Source organism: Zootoca vivipara, chromosome 7 (genome assembly GCF_965207765.1).
Source record: "Zootoca vivipara chromosome 7, rZooViv2.hap1.1, whole genome shotgun sequence".
Taxonomy (NCBI): Eukaryota; Metazoa; Chordata; class Lepidosauria; order Squamata; family Lacertidae; genus Zootoca; species Zootoca vivipara.
In genome coordinates this window covers 3591305-3609693 of record NC_142590.1, presented here as the reverse complement: position 1 = coordinate 3609693, position 18389 = coordinate 3591305, and the positions used below count along the sequence as shown (strand labels likewise).

Here is an 18389-nt window from a genome sequence, read left to right as displayed (position 1 = left end):
TTATTTACTAGCTCTTAATAACTCAGCAAAATTTGCCAAGGCAAATTCACTTTATGGATTCAGTCTGCTTGATTCAGCTACCACAGAAGGCAACTGCCAGGGGTGTGAAGTGTGATCTGCAGCAGATAAAATGGCCAGAGGTGAAGAATAAGCAGCCCCTCTCTCCCCATTCCCGACCCCAATCACTCATCCTCTGCTCAAGATTGCAGCCTCCACAGCGGCTTTTGATCTGTCAAAAATGTCAGGGGGAAATTAAATGTGATTGAGCATCAAGCATCGTTGGGTCCTTTAAAATCCTGCCAAAGGCCAGGCAAAGAGGTTTGATTCCTCCTGCCCTTGTGATAGACAGGACTATTTTACTATTTTAATCATGCATTTTAAAGGGCACTTCCACAAATGAGGCTTCGGCCTAGTAATGATGTATTGCATTTATCCTACAAGCTGAAACAGGTTGTATACCAGGGCCAGCCCTGCTACAAAGCAACTTAGCTCTGTTCTTCAGCGTTACTCCCCCAAACCCTGCCAGTTATGGGAGGCAGGAATGGGGATTAACATTGACCCTCCCATAACAGCTAACCCAGATAATAAGGGGTGGGGAGAAACTCCAGTGAAAGGAAGGGGGGAGAATAGCACCGGCACAATGTGTGCTAAGTGGGGTTTGCTTGATTCAGATTGTGGTGGCAATTGTCTTCTTCTTCTTTGGCGATCAATCGTCTTCCATAAACATGGTTTTAACAATGAGTCCGTAAGTGACTGTGGAGGCCAATTCTGGATCCACACGCATAGCTGCCAAGTCCCGGACTGCAGAATCCGGGAACCGGCAGGTTTGACACCGGAAGTTGCATAGACATGCGTAGACATGCGTAGACGCGACTTTCGAAGCCGGCGACGGCCATTTTTGGTGCCCATAGATGGGCAAATCAGAAAAAAATGGCCGCCAGCAGGAGAATATAAGGGAGAATAACGGGAGACAAAGTGATACGGGGGACCGCCGGGAAAAGGTAAGAAAAATTGGGGGTTTCCTGGGGAAAACGGGGTACTTGGCAGCTATGTCCACACGTCCTTCCACAGTGGGGACATTGGTTTCCAGGCGGGAGTTGATTACGGTGTGGATTTGCCAAGCGTGCCTTCCTCTTAGCACGTTTCTCCCTTGCGTCCTGAGATCGAGTGTCTTCAAAGCCCATGACACCTTTGGTAAAGGCTGTTCTCCAACTGGAGCGCTTGCAGGCCAGTGTTTCCCAGTAGTCAGTGTTTATACTACATTTTTTAAAGAATTGCCTTGAGACAGGCTTTAAACCTCTTTTGTTGGCTACTGTACATGATGCTCATAACAAACGCCTCTCTCCTGCTTCATATTCCACATTAACAATGATCGCACACTGATAGAACAGGAAAAGCTCAAAGGTGTGAGAGGTCTCAAAGTGCAATGTTGGCTTAGTACAGATCAATATCCTAAACTGGCCTAACGTCAGGTTACATCAGAGCTTCCCAAACTTTCCATGTTGGCGACACACTTTTTAAGACATGCATCATTTTGCGACACGGTAATTCCGCTTTATTAGCAAGCCAGAGGTTAAACTGACCCCTTTCCAGCCCCGGGGGGAGCGTTCGTGCGACACACCTACACACTGCAGCCGACACACTAACATGTCACAGCACACAGTTTGGAAAGCTCTGGGCTAGATCATTAGCCCACATTTCCTATTGGCAGCAACCCGCCCAAAGACACCTCCTGGTCCCTCCAAATGAAAGTTGCTGGTGTCTGAACCAGGAGCTTTAAACATGGGCTGCAGGTGGCCCCTATAGCCCAACCCCTAGAGGAAGCTTTGTTAACCCTGACAAGGCTCAAGACCCAAGAGCTCTTGTTTAAAAAGCATTTTCAGAGATGATCCATTAAACTTCAATGAGCTCTGGGTGTTCTTAAATGACTGGTTGAACTCAGAGGGAATCTATTACCTGGAAAGAGGGAATGAAATCCTGGGGACTCCTCAGCAACTGGCAGTACTCAAAGATCTCTGTCCTGTGGATGCCCTCTGTCCTGGCAAACTGGGCAAAGGTCTGGCTGAAAGGAAGAAGTGGACAGAGAGTCAGGGATGGAAAGTGAACAGCATTCTCTAAAGCAGCCTCTTAAATTCCCGTCTCCACATTTCCACGTCACTTTGTGGTGCTGGTGGTGGTTTTTTTAAAAAAAGCCCTCGTGAAAATTCATCAGTATTTTAATGGGCCTTTCTCTTAACACACCCATTTTTGCAAAGTAATTTCCCCCATTTTGTATGTTATTTTCACTGATATACACATTTTTTATGGAAAGCTTACCCTAGCATATGCATTTTGTACACATTCCTTGGCTGGAGAGCTGCACTGCAAAATTTGGAAAACCACAAATTTCAAAGGATGACAGCGTTTCAGTTTTGAAACATGCAAATCTAGGCAGATTTTGTCTTTAAACAAGAACAAAAAATTCTCCACCCATCCTTAATCCATTGAATCAAACAGGACTCATTTCTGAGTAACTACTGGCTAAATGTTTGGTTATTTGATGGGGGGCGGGACTCTAGTACTTGGAGACTTAGGGAAGTTAAAACAAGAAAAAGGATTTAATTTACAGAACAAAGTTGGCAAAACAAAGGATGTGTCAGGAAACAGAATTTTTTCAAGAAACAGTAAACTATATATATGTTAAATTCAGTGGACGTTGCAGACTTCTGAACGAGGTGTTGAACACACAGCTTCTTTTCACTTCAATTTCTTATGCTAATAATATTGTATCGGTGTTACAGCTTCAATCTCAATACTTGGGTTCTTAAACAAGGTGGGACTTTCTGCCAGTTTCCCAACTGAAATATACTCGGAGTCGAGAGTGATTTTCATGCTCTTTATTCGGCTTGTCGTAGCAACAGAAGAAGAAGAGAAGAATGGCTCTTTCCCCAAAATGTCTGCTTATATACATTATTTACACCAGGCATCCCCAAACTGCGGCCCTCCAGATGTTTTGGCCTACAACTCCCATGATCCCTAGCCAACAGGACCAGTGGTTGGGGAAGATGGGAATTGTAGTCCAAAACATCTTGAGGGCCGAAGTTTGGGGATGCCTGATAGGCCTTGCATGATTGGCTACTTCAGGGCTGCACCTGTAGGCCAATCAGGTTGCGGATTCACTTCTGCCAGCAGCCTGATTGGCTGCTCCTGCAGGCCAATCAGGTTGCTGACCTGACTCGCTTCATCCAAGAGCCTGATTGGTTGTTCCTGCAGGCCAATCAGGGTGCTGATTCACTTCCACCTGGAGCTGGATTGGGTGGCTCCTGCAGACCAATCAGACCGCTTCATTCTGGATCCTATTGTTCTAGGATTCAGCTCAGTACATAACACCAACCTTCTATAAATCACACTCCTGAGGCTCCGCTAGTAGCATAACAGACCAGGGGATCCCCCACACCCTTCCTAACTGGTTTGAGATGTTTCTCTTTCTCTAGAAGATCTCTCCCCTCCTTACTGAAGAAGACCCAAGCAGAGTTCTCCCTAACTCTACTTTTCCTGTTCCCAATTCAGCCTCCCAGTTTTTCTCTTGTCTGTATACTCCTAAGAAGACACTCATCACTGTCTTTCACACCGAGCTCAGAGACTTCCTTCCTCAACTTGGTTGGATGTTGTGCGGATGCCTGATTATCGTCTTCCAAAGCAACTACTCTATTCCGAATTTTAAAATGGAAAGCGTAATGCTGGTGGTCAACAAAAGAGGTTTAAAGACTGTCTCAAGGCAAATTTTTAAAAATGTAGTGGAAACACCGACAACTTGGAAACCCTGGCCTGCAAGCGCTCCAGTTGGAGAACAGCCTTTACCAAAGGTGCCATGGGCTTTGAAGACACTCGAACTCAGGACACAAGGGAGAAACGTGCTAAAAGGAAGGCACGCTTGGCAAATCCACACAATGACCAACTCCCGCCCGGAAACCAATGTCCCCACTGTGGAAGGACGTGTGGATCCAGAATTGGCCTCCACAGTCACTTACAGACTCACTGTTAAAACTGTGTTTATGGAAGACAATCTTACTCGGCTATGAGGGATCACCAAAGAAGAAGAAGAAAGATATATTTTCCTGCAAGTGGATCTCACACCCCCAGCTCAAGAGCTATGCTCCTCTGCAGCTGAACGCCAAGAGCTCCAACTCTCAACTCTTTTTTTCTTTCTCCCTCCCAAAGCACTGACTCGACCCCCTACTCTGGCTAGCGGTACCTGAAGCCAATCAGAAGGAGGCTAAAGCTGAGCCCTCTGGTAGATTTCCAAGGCACTGTATCACCCAACCTCTGGTCCAGCGGAGCTTTTCATCACATGCCCCCATCCCAAGCACACTGCATCCAACAGAGTCGTTTCTGACTGCACATTGAAAGGGCTGTGCTGCAAGCCTTTCTTCCAACCCCTGGAGCTGGCAGCAGCCACTGAATTCAGTTCAGTTCATTACTCAGCCACCCGTTAACTGGTTAATCCGTTAGGTTTAAACAAATCTGCAAATTACCGAGACTTCGGTAGATCAGCCCTACGGATAAGTGAAAGGAAATGTCACACAACCTACACTTAATAAACCAAAGCTAGTAAGACGCAAGAACCAAAATAGCTTTTTAAAAACAAAACAAAAAATGGCCTTTAAAAATAAATGTTTCTGTGGCTTATAGTCCTACCAGTTTGCCCTTGCTAATTGGAGTTTGTCTGCACAACTCAGAGAATGTGTATTTACTTTTCTGTTCCCTGGTTCAGAAGCAGAAGAAGCAGAAGCTACAGCAGGGGTCCCCAGACTACGGCCCGTGGGCCAGATGCGGCCCAATTGGCCTCCCAATCCGGCCCGCAACGCCCCCCGCTGCCCGCTCGTACGGCGCGCAGCGCACTTCCAGATCGGAAAAACGCGCCGAAAATCGTTTGTGCGCATGCGTATGGGCCTCTCCCGACCCAGAAGAGGTCATTTCCGGTGCACTTCCGGGTCGGGGAGGCCCATACGCATGCGCACAAACGATTTTCGGCGATTTTTCCAACTTGGAAGCGCGCCACCGCACCAGTAAGTGTGTGTGCACATGCGCATGGGCGCTCACTCCCCTGCCCTCCGGCCCGCCGCGCGATCGGCACGATGGGCACTGGCCCAAAGCCGGGTAAGTCTGGGGACCCCTGAGCTACAACTTCCCCTATAGACCACAGACCTTGTCCTTTTATGCTGCCCCTACTACTACTACCAAGATCCTTGTATAACTATTATTGCCCCCTTGCTTAGAAGAATGCCCAGATGTTCTTGTTTGGAACTGTCCAGTTTGCTTCTAGAAGATGGAAAACCAGAGATTACAGCATTAGTTGCAAAATTTTGCATGACAGCCTATAAAATACATCAGTCATTCTTACCTGCTGGATCTACATAGACTTTTTATCTCTCTCTCTTAAATTATTAACTCTTCAATTTTGCTTACTTACTATTTTGTTTATTTTATCTGTGTTAGTATTTGTTGTATGAAATAGAGTCCACATGCACATTCCAGGCAGAGGGCCTTCTTGGTAGTAGCGCCTGCCCTGTGGAACGCCCTCCCATCAGATGTCAAGGCAATAAGCAACTATCTTACTTTTAAAAGACATCTGAAGGCAGCCCTGTTTAGGGAAGTTTTTAATGTTTGATGTTTTGTCGTGTTTTTAATACAGTATTTTGTTGGGAGCCGTCCAGAGTGCCTGGGAAGGCCCAGCCAGATGGGCAGGGTATAAGTAATAAAAATAAAATAAAATACCGTAAAATACCGTAAAATAAAATAAAATTATTATTATTATTATTTGAGAACCTCATCATCAGTTCATCAACTAAAGCACTGGTTGACAAATCTATTAATCAAACCAATTGTAAAAACCACAAAGCCCTAGTAAATGCAAAGTTAGCCAGCACCAGAGAGTCCTTGCCACTTTCTTCCTTCTCTATGCTGTTCTCTAAGCAGAGACGGGCATTTCCTTTTTCTAATGAAGCTCAGCAGCTAGGAGGTTTCACTGTCTTAAGGCGCCACACCACTCAGCTAAAACTGGCTTCTTCTTTATGATGTAGTGCAAAATACCAAGCCCGGGGGGGGGGGGGTTCTAATACTTCAAGTCAGATGCTTGGAAATAAATCTCCCACTCCTCATGGTATCATAGAAGTGTAGAATTAGAAGGGATCCCGAGGGTTATCTAGTCCATCCACTGCAATGCAAGAATCTCCCCCATCCAGTTTGAACCTGTACCCATAGCATGCTTAGCTTTGCAAATGTCCTGGCAGTTTTATTGCTGAATCTGTTGCGGTTTGTTTTATTCTTCCTCACTCAGCTAAAAAAAGGTGTGTGGAACCAGAGGCGTATTCTTTCAAACTTTGAATTGGAGTCAGAGATAATTTAGGGAAGTATCTGAAAGTTTTCAATAAATTAAACATTGGTTTTCCCTTCTCCGGTGCAATGCTGGTTAAATCGTCCCTCCCTCCCTCCTTCCCTTCCTTCCTTCAGTGCCTGCTGAACCAAGCCGGACTTGGCTTCCTTGCTACAATAGAGCTTGCTTGGAGAAAAAAAGGAATGAAGACCAAGGGAGAGGGAAGGCTGGGATAATAAAGAACCTTGTTTTCTCCCTTTGAGCTCCCCATCACTGGTAGCATTCAGAGTTTATATGCGTCGGCGGACGTCTGAACTTTGCACTGAAATCCCTTGGAGGAACACGCTTACCTTGTAAGCAATTACAAAGAAGCCTTTGGTATGGAAAATAAGAAAGCTAAGTTTATCATAGCAAATATGTGTTTGATAGTAAAGAGCTCCTAGTTTTATTTAACTATGTTGGAAAGGCAAGGAAGAGGCCGCGCTTGCTTGTTGATCTCAGCGGAGACACACAAAATGCCTCCTCTCCCGTGGTGGGTCAAATAAGAAAGGAGAAAGAACAGGAAATGAGAGCAGGAACCCTGCATGGTATCAGTTGAACACCAGAAGGACGCTCAGCAAGGCAGTCTAGGACGTCTGGAGGTCCCCCTCTCGACATTTCCCCCTCTCTACAAACCTCATCGGCCTTAATACCGGTACAAGCTGAGCTGTATCCCAACTCTTCCAGCTAAGAACGCATTGACTGCACAGAGTCACAGAGGCCCCATTCAACAAACTTTTTACAGCTTTCCCAGAACTATGAGATATTTGTCCAACAGTCTACATGGTTCCACTTCAAATGTTCTAGATCCAGGTAGGTAGCCGTGTTGGTCTGACGCAATAGAATTATATAAAAATAATAATAGTCCAGTGGCACCTTAGAGACCAAGTAAGTTTGTTCTTGGCATGAGCTTTCGTGTGCATGCACACTTTCAGTGTATCTGAAGAAGTGGGCATGCACACAAAAGCTCATACCAAGAACAAACTTACTGGGTCTCTAAGGTGCCACTGGACAATATTTTTATTTTATATATATATATTTCTACTTCAAATGTGGTAGTGCTAACTGACGTTCGTTGGTGTGGGTTTGAAATATACACCAAGATTATTTCTCTCCCCATACTTCTCTCTCAGACCTCAAGCTGAGAGGTCAACTTGGAGCTACCCTCTGAGAGAATGTAATAATAATAATAATAATAATAATAATAATAATAATAATAATAATAATATATTTATACCATGAGCAAATGCGGCTGCCTTGTTCTGCTCCAGACTAGTTAGTTAAACTACAACTAGAAACTTTTCCATCCAAATTATGTATTTCCCACGATAAGCAGCTTTATTATTTTCTCACCTACAAAGCCAAGGGTTGCCTTAGGTAGCTGAACCAGTTAATCCCAGTACAAAGCACAGCACGGGACGCAGGGAGTGCCACAACAGCTGTGCGGCTGCTGGATCCCCTCTGGCAACAGAAGCTGGGGCTCAGCTTTGAGGTGGCAGAAAGTCCGATTAGATTTCCTTTTAGAGAACTGTTGTGTCCCCCCCCCCACAAGTGCCCTGATTCCGAAGGAGCTACATTCAACAGCACCAAATTTGTCAGTTACATGTGTTGCTTGAAGATGCAAGGCTTGTTTAGACCTGTAATTCTAATAAGGAGCGAATGGTTTAAAGGTGAAATGAATCGTTAAAATCCTTTCCTTTTTATCTAGCCGGAGCACCATTAGCATAAGTGGAACTGTTGGCTCTTTAAATTGGATTTTTAACCTTAGCAGAGCCTCTTAACAGGGGCGTACCCAGGATCAAAACTAGGGGGGGCAAGGGGCGGGGCCAAGGCACGGGAGGGGAGGGGCCACAAAGTGGGAATGTGGGCGGGGCTACAGAGCCCAGGTGAAATCAAAATAAACCTGAAGCGACGGCGGCGAAGGGGAGAAAACCAGCGGCCGCCTAGAGGAGAAGAGGGAAGTCTGGGGGTGGGCGGGGGGGGGGAGAGAAGGGAACCAGGCTTGGATCGGGGCCTCCGCGGAGGTCTGGAGCAAAGCCCCGGCCTCCGCGAAGCTATCCGAGGCTCCGTTGCTGCAGCGGTCTCAGGCGCTGAACGACTCCCGACGTTCGGGAGACCTTTGAGCACAGCCGCGCTGTGCGCATGCGCCCTGCACGGCGGCCGCCGGAGTCCACAGCCGCGCTGTGCGCATGCGCCCCGCTTTGCGCATGCGCAAAGGTCTCCCGAACGTCGGGAGCGTCAGCCCTTGCCCCCTCCCACACAGCGCGGCTGTGTGGACTCCGCACGGCTCGGGCGCAAGAGACTGCTGCGGGCGCCGAACTCGCGCTCCGCTGGGCTGTCCTCCGCCTCTGCCCACCAGCCCCGCCGGCAGCGCCACTCTTGCCCGCAGCTGCCCGACCGGCCCTGCCTCTAGAGTAGGGCAGCGGCCCCTCCCTGCCCCGCGGTGGGTACGCCCTTGCCTCTTAAGGTGAATGACTAAATCGTTTGCAGCCGGCATGTCTCACCTTACAAGAAGCCGACTTCAGTGGGGCACTTGAGAAGATGCAGAAAACCCAAACCTCTGTCTGTCTCACTGGTCATGGAAGCCCTTGTACCGAGAATCATAGAATTGCAGAGGGGCAGCTGACATGCAGCAGAGGCCAGGACTGGACTGTGACTTATGTGTCACACTCAACAAATACAAGATTTGACACATGACGTGCAATAATGTCAGCGCTGTTGTACATACAGTGGTACCTCGCAAGACGAATGCCCTGCAAGACGAATTTTTCGCAAGACAAATTCGTTTTGCGAAAAATTCATCTTGCAAATCGCGGTTTCCCATAGGAATGCATTGAAATTTAATTAATGCGTTCCTATGGGCTAAAAAAGAAATTTCAATGCATTCCTATGGGAAACCGCGATTCGCAAGACGGAATTTTCGCAAAACTAATTGACTCGCGGAACGAATTAAATTCATCTTGCGAGGCACCACTGTACAGCAGTTTGACAGTATCAGAAACAGGGCACACAATAGCAATGAAGGTTAAATTGCCAAATGTTGAGTTCAGATTCGGGGAGAGGGTGGTACTGAATTTAAGCATATTGCAAAATTTCGGTTTGGTTCTGCTCTGACTCCAGCGAGAGTAACTTTGGTCCGGTTGTGGAATGTTGACGGCAAGGAGACCACAGGCATCTCAAGATTTGCTGGTTGGCTACTGAAGAGCCATCTCTCAGCTTCGGAAGAAGCTAAATGCTGTAAATCTAGTTTCCCGTCCAAGACTCCTAAATACTGCAAAGTGAGCTTTAGTTCATCCCATAAACTTAAGATTAGTTTAGAGCTACAGTGACCTCATGTGGCCAGGTTGTGGCATTACACTCCATGCCCACAGCTGGCATTTCCACAATACATGTCAAGCCCATATATCTGGCTATCGATGGAAATGTCTCATTAGGCCTTGGGGCAGAAACTCGGAAAATAATGAATAGGTGCAGGTTTGCACAGGCATAGTGCTGTAATTATACATGCATAGCCCTAGCCCTCCCGCTCAACCCTATCAGAAAGATTTCTTTTCTTTAAAAAAAATGGGTTACTGGAGCTAGTTCCTACATCCCTTCTATTATCATATCAGTTGCCACCATGCAGTAAAAATCAGTTAGCCTGGCAAAAGAGCATAGCAGATAATGCCTCCACAAGCAGCAGCTCGCCTTATACGGTACCCAGCATGACATTGCACATCAAGGGGCACAAGGCAAAGGCACAAGAGCAGGCCAAGCAAGGTCCTTCTGCCTCGCCAGTCTGCCCCCCTTGCCCTAAGCCAGTCTCATCTCACAGCCATGCCCTCACTGGAAGGGCTTAAGGACACACCTGCTCCCCCGTTTTTGAACCCCCAGCCTGCAACAGAGGAGGAAACTTGGCTGGCTTCAGAGCTAATGTGCCATTTTGAATGCTTGAAGTGAGCTACAGAAAAGCCAAGCGCTGCTAATTAAGTTGGACCTTTCCATTCTCACTCACCTCTGGCTACTGCCCAGCAACACCATGCGGTCTGTTTTGACTCCGTAGTGGCCAAAGGGGACGTTTGCCACCAGGTAGCAGAGGTGAGCGGCTTCTGTTAATCCTTTTCCAGCTGGATAGGTAAAAAGAGGAGCATATTGCATCATGGAAGGATAAGAAGAGATTACGATATGCATTATATCATATGCACTGCAGCATACCCCTGCTGTAATACAGGGAATATGGGGTTTTGTTCTTGAAAAGGGTTTTCCCTCCCTTACATCTCTAACACTGATAAAACACGAGCCCAACACCCAGTTCGCAAACTCCATGGTGAACGCTAAATATTGCCCAAGGTGACTATAGCGGTCCTGAGTCAGTCCAATAATGGAGCTGAGAGACCAATGGTCTCCTGGTATAATCCTCCCAGCGAGTGTTGTTGGTTTTCATCATTGAGCCTGCATAGCCTGTTTTGCTGCATTAGTTTCTCCAATAACGCTAATTGCCACACCAGCCCCACAAAGGTACCAACTTTTATATAAATGAACAATAGAGGGAGAAACAGAGGGAAAACATGGGGTAGGTGGGATCCCATTGGAAGAACGGTGCTAGTATCCAAAGTTAGGCCTGGGCCCTGTCCCTGTGGTTCTTCCCTAGTGGGCCCCACCCCTTCCTCACGATTCTTCCGTTCCTATGAAGCTGGAGTGGTGTGGGAAGCAGCCACGCTGCTCTCGTGGCTTAAGAAGAGGAACTGGAATTGTGGGTCCTTGGTGGGTCTCCTCACCCAGCGTATCTCCCATGGTGACAATGGCTCTGGAGTTCAGATCTGCCTCCCCCACTCGGTTGGACAGGATAGCAGCCAGATGTGGCCTCCAGTCACCCCATTTCTCATCGGCGCAGCACTGCATTCGAAGAGGGGAGGGAGGAAAAAAGGGAGGGAAGAATCAGGACGCAAAATACATGAAACATTAAAATGCATTCAACTTTGCTCAGCGTTTAAGAAACAGAATAGATGTTTCCACATGAGATTGCCTTTCAGGAGATTTGCCTCGCTTCAGTTCACAAGTTCAGCAGAGAATGGAGAAGAAAGGAAATGCTTGAGTCCTGGAGCAAATCCAAGGCTTTTGTCCTTAGGAGAATATTGTAGCTATAAACATATATACCAACACTGCTGCCTCCATGCTAGAATTCAACAGATGAAGAACTTTGTGCGACGCTGTCAGCATCTCATTACTAAACTTGTGCCTCTGTGGAACTTCCTTTTGCAGGACAGGCCCTGCCATCAGACAGATGGGAGAATCTGCCTAGGGCAGAAGCTTCAGAAAGCTGCCAGGAAACTTGTTGTCAAGAACAGCTGGATCTTCCCCTTAGACTTTGCAAAGGCAAATCGGGCAGTGGAGCTGGTGCATGACAGCGCCACCACACCCCACACCCCCAGGGAGCTCAGGAGCAATGGAGCAAAAAGGAGGCATTGCCAGAACAAAGGCCAACCCTTTGCCCCCACTGCCTGTTCCACATGGGCCTATGCCTAAGCAAGAGAACCAGGAAGGGACGGCAAAATGTCATCCCTCACATTACGCTGTGCTGCTCTCTCCATGCCTAGCAACCAAGTGGCAGCTACAGAAAGTTGAATCAAGGTTTCACCTTGGGACAGGGCATCCTGGCTCTTAGGATAAGGTTATTGGGCCTACCTGGTTTGTCTCTATCTCGACTACCCGTGCTTTTGTGGAACCATGCCCTGTCATGGGAGAGGAGACAAAGCCTGGCCAACACTGTGCTGTGCTTTCCTTTCCACCGATTCCAGCAGAAAGAAAGGTGGCGATGTCTACAGGCAGAATGCTGTACCGGACGTATCTGGATCAGGGCACCCTCCCACAGATGCTGGAGCTTGGACTGGCATGAGACTGTGTGCATGCCGGCGTGGAACCCCTCCCCAAGCACAGAAGGGGGCTGGAAGTGCAGTATCAGATCGTAGGACTGGCAGGCAAAACAAAGCTTCTTTTTCTTAGCCAAGATTTTTCTAACACGCAGAAAAGCCTGCCCTTCTGCAATTGCCGGGTCAACAAAGCAGTGCCTGCTGCTTTGTACCTGCTCAAGTGCCTAGTCCCAGTAATTGGCTGCAGGGACCTACACCTGGAAAATGCCAACTTGCCCCATCCTGATTCCTAACCTGGGCTGGATGAAGCTGGGAAATGGTGGCTGTAGCTCTGCCTCGATGCTGTTGATTGACTGATCTACAGAACAGCATTTTGGGGCTGATGATTTTGCATAAATGATATTCTTAAAAGCTTTGGCCAGGACATGAACTATAAACAGTAAGCAAACAATTCCCCTTGTATGAATGTCAGTTTTTGGCACATGGGATTAATTGAATTTGCCCATTGAGCTCTTCCATGCCCTCCCTCTTCTCTTCACAGCATAACAGAACATCACATTCCAACTCACCACCATTCACCTTTAAGATACCTGCATTTTAGCTGTTTGGGTGGATGAATGCATGGAATCTAGGAAATTAGCTAGATGCCATCTATCCAAACAGCTAAAATGCAGGTTTCCTGAAGGTGAATGGTGGGAGGTTGGAGCTCATAAACTGTAAGAGGAGCCTTTTGTGCCAGCAGAGTCTTGTGGACACTTAACTGAATGGCATGCGGGCAACAATAATAACAGCTCCTAACTATGGAAGCCTTTGCTTTTGAGAGGCAGCAGGAGGGGCAAAGCAGAGGAGCATACGGGAGGAAAATAAAAACTGGCCAATAATTTCTCAAGAATAAACCTCCTTAGGGGTGGAATGGGTTTTCACCCAGAGCTGACACTGGGCTCTGCAAAGTGCCCGGGGGGGGGGGGGACGTGTCTCAAAGCAGCGACCCAAACAGGAACAAGCAACACACAGCACCTTGGAAGCCACCCAGAACTGCTGTCCTGGTCTCTGCTTTGCTAGAGTGCTGCTACTGTAGGTAGTTGGCTCCCAGTTCAGCAAAGATCAGGCGACACAAGGGGCCAAAGAGTTTTCCACCTGGTCCTATCAAGCTGCTGTTTTGGACTTGGCTCCTTAGTCTAAACTTCCCCGGGGATTGTGTATCCCGGACCACCAGCCCTGGCAGGTTCAGATGGTTGATCCTAGATGCAGACAAGATACTTAGGCAGAAAAGGCGGCTGACGTCAGTACCAGGGATGCCTGAGGTATCCTTCCAGACATGAGCTGGAAAAGCGTTTGTAGGGGGTCATTGAAGGCCAGAGTGCTAGTGAACCTGCAATGAGATGGAAGAAAGCATTTTTAATAGACTTGGCAAGCGATGAAATGCTTGGCTGGTCTAAGACATCCTGTTGCCTGAATTGACGGACAAGGTGGTGCCCTCTCTCTCTCTCTCTCTCACACACACACACACACACACTGAAGTTGACTGACCATTGAACTTTTGTATTGCTTTTCCACCACACTTGAGGACAACAGCTAGCTTACAAGATGCAGAGCAGGCCTCATTGCACACAAAGCTCTTTCCTCCAACATGACCCAACAGTTTTCTGCACACACCAGCATTTGCTGCCCCATGCTGCCTAATGTTAGGGCCGGCCCTGCTGAAATCCTGAGAAAAGTGCACTGAGAGATTTTGTGGTAGTGGGTGCTACATACCCACTCACGACCCAGCTGTAGGTCCTCGGGTCCATCTTGCTTGACAGAAAGAGAGCATGGCCCCACAGATGGTTTCTCATGGCCCAATCCAGAGCTTCCTGCAAGAACCAATAAACAGCCAGCTCTCGACATGCCATCAAACTCCCCTATATTCTGCCACACTCCAGCATTGCTAAGAAAGAGAAGCCAGTAGAAGGGACTGCGCAGAGAAGGGCTGGCTTAGTGGTCAGAGGCCACCACTGAGTTCCACAGACAAGGCATTGTTCGGCCTGAGGCAGGGGCATCAATGATGAACAGAAAGTCCAAGAGAAGCACTGGGGAAAGACTGGAATGTTCTATTATATGTCCACTCCTTCATATGAAATTATGAAGCTGGCATACATGGTTCCCTCTTCCTTGGCAAGATACTAATGCGAATGCCAATAAACAGGTACCCACATGCATTTGTGGTGGCCCTGTGCCAAAAACAACCATTCTGGATTTTAATTTTTCCAGGGACAATTATACATTTACCCTTTCTCCCCAGATGGCACTTATAAATTTATTTGAAAACGGAGATGTACCTTCTCATTGTAGACAGCTGTTGTCACATCTGCTAAAAGCAGCCAGGCTCGTTATCACCAGACACTGGAAAGACTTAGTTGGGGCTAACCTTTTATCATGCTACTACAAAGTGTGGGAGATAGCCTTACTGGAAAATCTTACACACCAATTAAGAGTGGCAAGAGGGCAAAGCAAAACAGAAATTATTTGTGATGTGGTGCAATTTTATTAAGTATGTTAACAATGATTCACACAACTTAAATCCACACCCAGCACCCAAAAGACTATGGATGATTCAATAAAATATATTTGACACTCCTGTATCTGCCCTCTCCTCCCTCTCTATTTTCTATGTACACCAATATGTCTATTCAACATACAATGCTTTAATCTTCTCTTTATAAGAAGTGTATAATGTGCTCTGACCAGTGCCCTTTGTTTTTTTCTGCATTTAATAACTTTTGGCTTTATTATTTCTGTATTGCATAATTGTGAACAGATGCACTTTTATAGATGTAAAAACATAAGTGCTTCTTAAAATTTAACAAAAGAGTTATTTACAAAGCAAGCTAAAAAATTATGAAGATGCCGTTGGGCATCAGGCCATTGTGTATTTCTAGCCCAGGATTGTCTGCTTTGACTGCCAGCAGTTAGCCAAGGTCTCAGACAGAGGTCTTTCCAAGCTCTTCTACCCCAAATCCTTTGTAAAAGGTGCCAAGAGGAGAACCTGGGCATTCTGTACACAAAGCTCAACCAAAGTTAACAGTTTTTACATAGTGCTTTGCTTTTCAATGACACTTACAAGCAATGCTGTAAGGGAGGCCACCACTCAAAGTAATGGGCTTGCACTGGTTTTTGCTGGTGTGAATGTTGCTGTAGTGTAGCAGAAGTGGCTTCTGTGTTGCAGTGATTAATTTGGATGGCTCAGACACAGGAGAAATCATTTGATGCAACTGGGATATGTGTATGGGTGTGATCCAGGCCATTTTCTGTGCACTAAACCCACAAAACCTGACACAGAAGACATGAGCTTTCAGCTTACTTTTTTCCTGCCGTAGAAGAGGAGTTTGGTGAACTTCTCCACTCTTTGCTCTGGTGTGGCGGCACTTGGGACAATCTCCCCTGTGAGAAGGTCTGGAGTCCCACAGCCCTGCACTGGCCACTCCTCATCCGTCAGGTTGATCAGGTTGGCTGCTGGATCTTGCCTTTTGTACCTTTCCCGGTGCCGGCTGTCTTGCACCAGCAGCTCAGCCGTATCTGAGCCCACCATAGACTGCAAAGGGACGAGGAGAAAGCACAGCAGCTACAGGATTCAGACGTAATTGCAAACATTGCAAATTTTACAAATTTACCTAGTTGGACAACAAACAGCTCAAACTCCTGAAACTTGTGTACTGACACTACACAAATTCTCAAATTGCTATGCGTTCTTTTCTTAACAGCTTGCATCTTTATTTTATTTTATTGATTTGCATAAAGTTTTATGGGTCTTGACCGGTGAAAAGCAGGGCGGATTGTTAAATAGACATGCATATTGCATGGTGCCAATTATGTCAAACCCTCTCCTTAAGAAATGGAAATAAAGGTGACATTTTAACACTTCTGACATTTTGAATATAAAACATAGGATTGACAGTTTCAGGTTCATGCTGCACGATTCAAATTTATTTCAGTTTTTACCGGAAAAGGCCAAAAGGTCTGCCTGGTATTATACCCAGACCTCAAAGCTGAACACTTGAGAAAGAAGAGCAAATACCATGCCCTTTCTTCTAGGGTTTTGGGAGAAATATGGGTAACGTAAAGACACCAGAAGGGGTGCGGGTGGCGCTGTGGTCTAAACCACTGAGCCTAGGGCTTGCCGATCAGAAGGTCGGCAGTTTGAATCCCCGTGACGGGGTGAGCTCCCATTGCTTGGTCCCTGCTCCTGCTAACCTAGCAGTCCGAAAGCACGTAAAAGTGCAAGTAGATAAATAGGTACTGCACTGGCAGGAAAGTAAATGGCATTTCTGGTTCGCCATAAGCAGCTTAGTCATGCTGGCCACATGACCCGAAAGCTGCACACCAGCTCCCTCGGCCAATAAAGCGAGATGAGCACTGCAACCCCAGAGTCGTCCGCGACTGGACCTAACGGTCAGGAGTCCCTTTACCTTTAAGGACACCAGACATTGAGAAATCCTCCCAAAATTGATGGGAACCTGCACTCACTTCCCAGAGGTCTGGGTCCACACAGACTCCAACACCAAGGAAGACATCCGATATCAGTTGCAAAAGTGATTGGGGTGGGATAAAGGTGAAGCCTAAGCAGAGGAAGGCGGTGAAAACTTGCACCACAAGGGGGTATGCTAGCCAGGCTCTCTAACTTTGCCCCGTAGGAGATACACACCCCGTTCTGACGGCAAAGGAGGAGGAGAAGTTTCCAAAGCAAGGCTGAATCTCTGCTTTGGCTAGAGTCCAGGTCAGAGCCCACAGCTGCTCTGTGCTGACAAAACGTCATCACGTCCACCTTGTGCAGATCCTCCCTGGAAGAGAAGAAAGGGGCGCAATGACTTTCAGATCCATAGGTGGCCCAGATCTCAAGGACTGGGTAGATTTGGAGGTTTGGAGGGCTGTGGAGGGCAAGATCCCTGCTACCACCCTAAATGGCCTCTGTCCAGTATACCTGAAGGAGCGTCTCCACCCCCATTGTTTAGCCTGGACACTGAGGTCCAGCACCGAGGGCCTTCTGGCAGTTCCCTCGTTGCGAGAAGCCAAGTTGCAGGGAACCAGGCAGAGGGCCTTCTCGGTGGTGGCGCCTGCCCTGTGGAACGCCCTCCCAACAGATGTCAAAGAGGAACACAACTACCAGACTTTTAGAAGACATCTGAAGGCAGCCCTGTTCAGGGAGGCTTTTAATGTTTAATAGATTACTGTGTTTTATTTTTCTGTTGGAAGCCGCCCAGAGTGACTGGGGAAACCCAGACAGATGGGCGGGGTATAAATAATTATATTATTATTATTATTATTATTATTATTATTATTATTATTACCAGTATATAACATTTCCAAAGGCTTTGGCGTGACTCTTGTTGCAGCAAGTATTATCCCACAACTCTCCAGGGCATTTCCCCCCATCACTTTCCTTACTGCAAAAAGTCCAATTCTGCAGGTAAGCTGGCTTACTGCGCAAGACCTCCTAATCAACTATAACCGTGCAACCTGAGTGTGCAGGTACGTGACTGAATCCGTCCTGGAAACAGTGACAGAGCACCCTTCCCGACAACTCAGCAATCGATCCAAGATTTGGAATGCAAAGTGGCAGACGAAAATGATAGACTATGCGGAATTAGCAAGACTGACTAGCAGGATCCGAAACCAGGGAGAGGCAAGGTTCCAAAAAGACTGGAGTAAATTCGTGGACTACATGGAGAGGAACTGTAGAAGTTTAAAGACACTTGCAGGATTGAAATAAATCCTACGAAATGACTTTAAGTAGAGGAAGTAAAGGAACTGCGAGATAAGAGTTGATAAGAAAACCAAATGAGGGGAAGGAGGGAAGTCAAGCTCGGCAGAGCATTGGGAATTAGAGATAGATGTTTAAAAGAGAAAATTTGTGTGTGTTGTGTTTGTTGTTGAATGTTTTGTTATTGTTTAATGTGTTTAATGTGTTTATTTCAAAAAATTTAATAAATTGCTTTTAAAAAAAAGATTTGGAATGCAAAAGCAAACCCTCTGGCTTTTGCCCAGGTGCTGGTGTGAGGAGAATCAAATGACAGTTTAAGAGAGCATTTACCATGATAACTAAAGGGGGGGGGCTTTTATTTCCACCTTCCCTCACCCTCAACTTTTTATTCTAATCCCATATAGTTAGA

The 18389-nt window shown here is 46.8% G+C and overlaps 1 protein-coding gene across 7 annotated transcripts in view; it reads right to left on the bottom strand.

The window, feature by feature from the left end:
* Nucleotides 1-18389, bottom strand: part of SEC16B (SEC16 homolog B, endoplasmic reticulum export factor) — a 49430-nt gene that overhangs the window by 19047 nt on the left and 11994 nt on the right. For all 7 annotated transcript variants that reach the window (XM_035122580.3, XM_088673673.1, XM_088673672.1 and 4 more), the window contains 7 exons: nt 16925-17060; nt 15584-15814; nt 13999-14096; nt 13534-13615; nt 11152-11269; nt 10389-10500; nt 1957-2062 (listed from right to left, as the gene is read on the bottom strand). In XM_035122580.3, coding sequence (XP_034978471.1) covers nt 1957-2062; nt 10389-10500; nt 11152-11269; nt 13534-13615; nt 13999-14096; nt 15584-15814; nt 16925-17060 — 883 coding nt within the window. The remainder of the gene's footprint in view (nt 1-1956; nt 2063-10388; nt 10501-11151; nt 11270-13533; nt 13616-13998; nt 14097-15583; nt 15815-16924; nt 17061-18389) is intronic.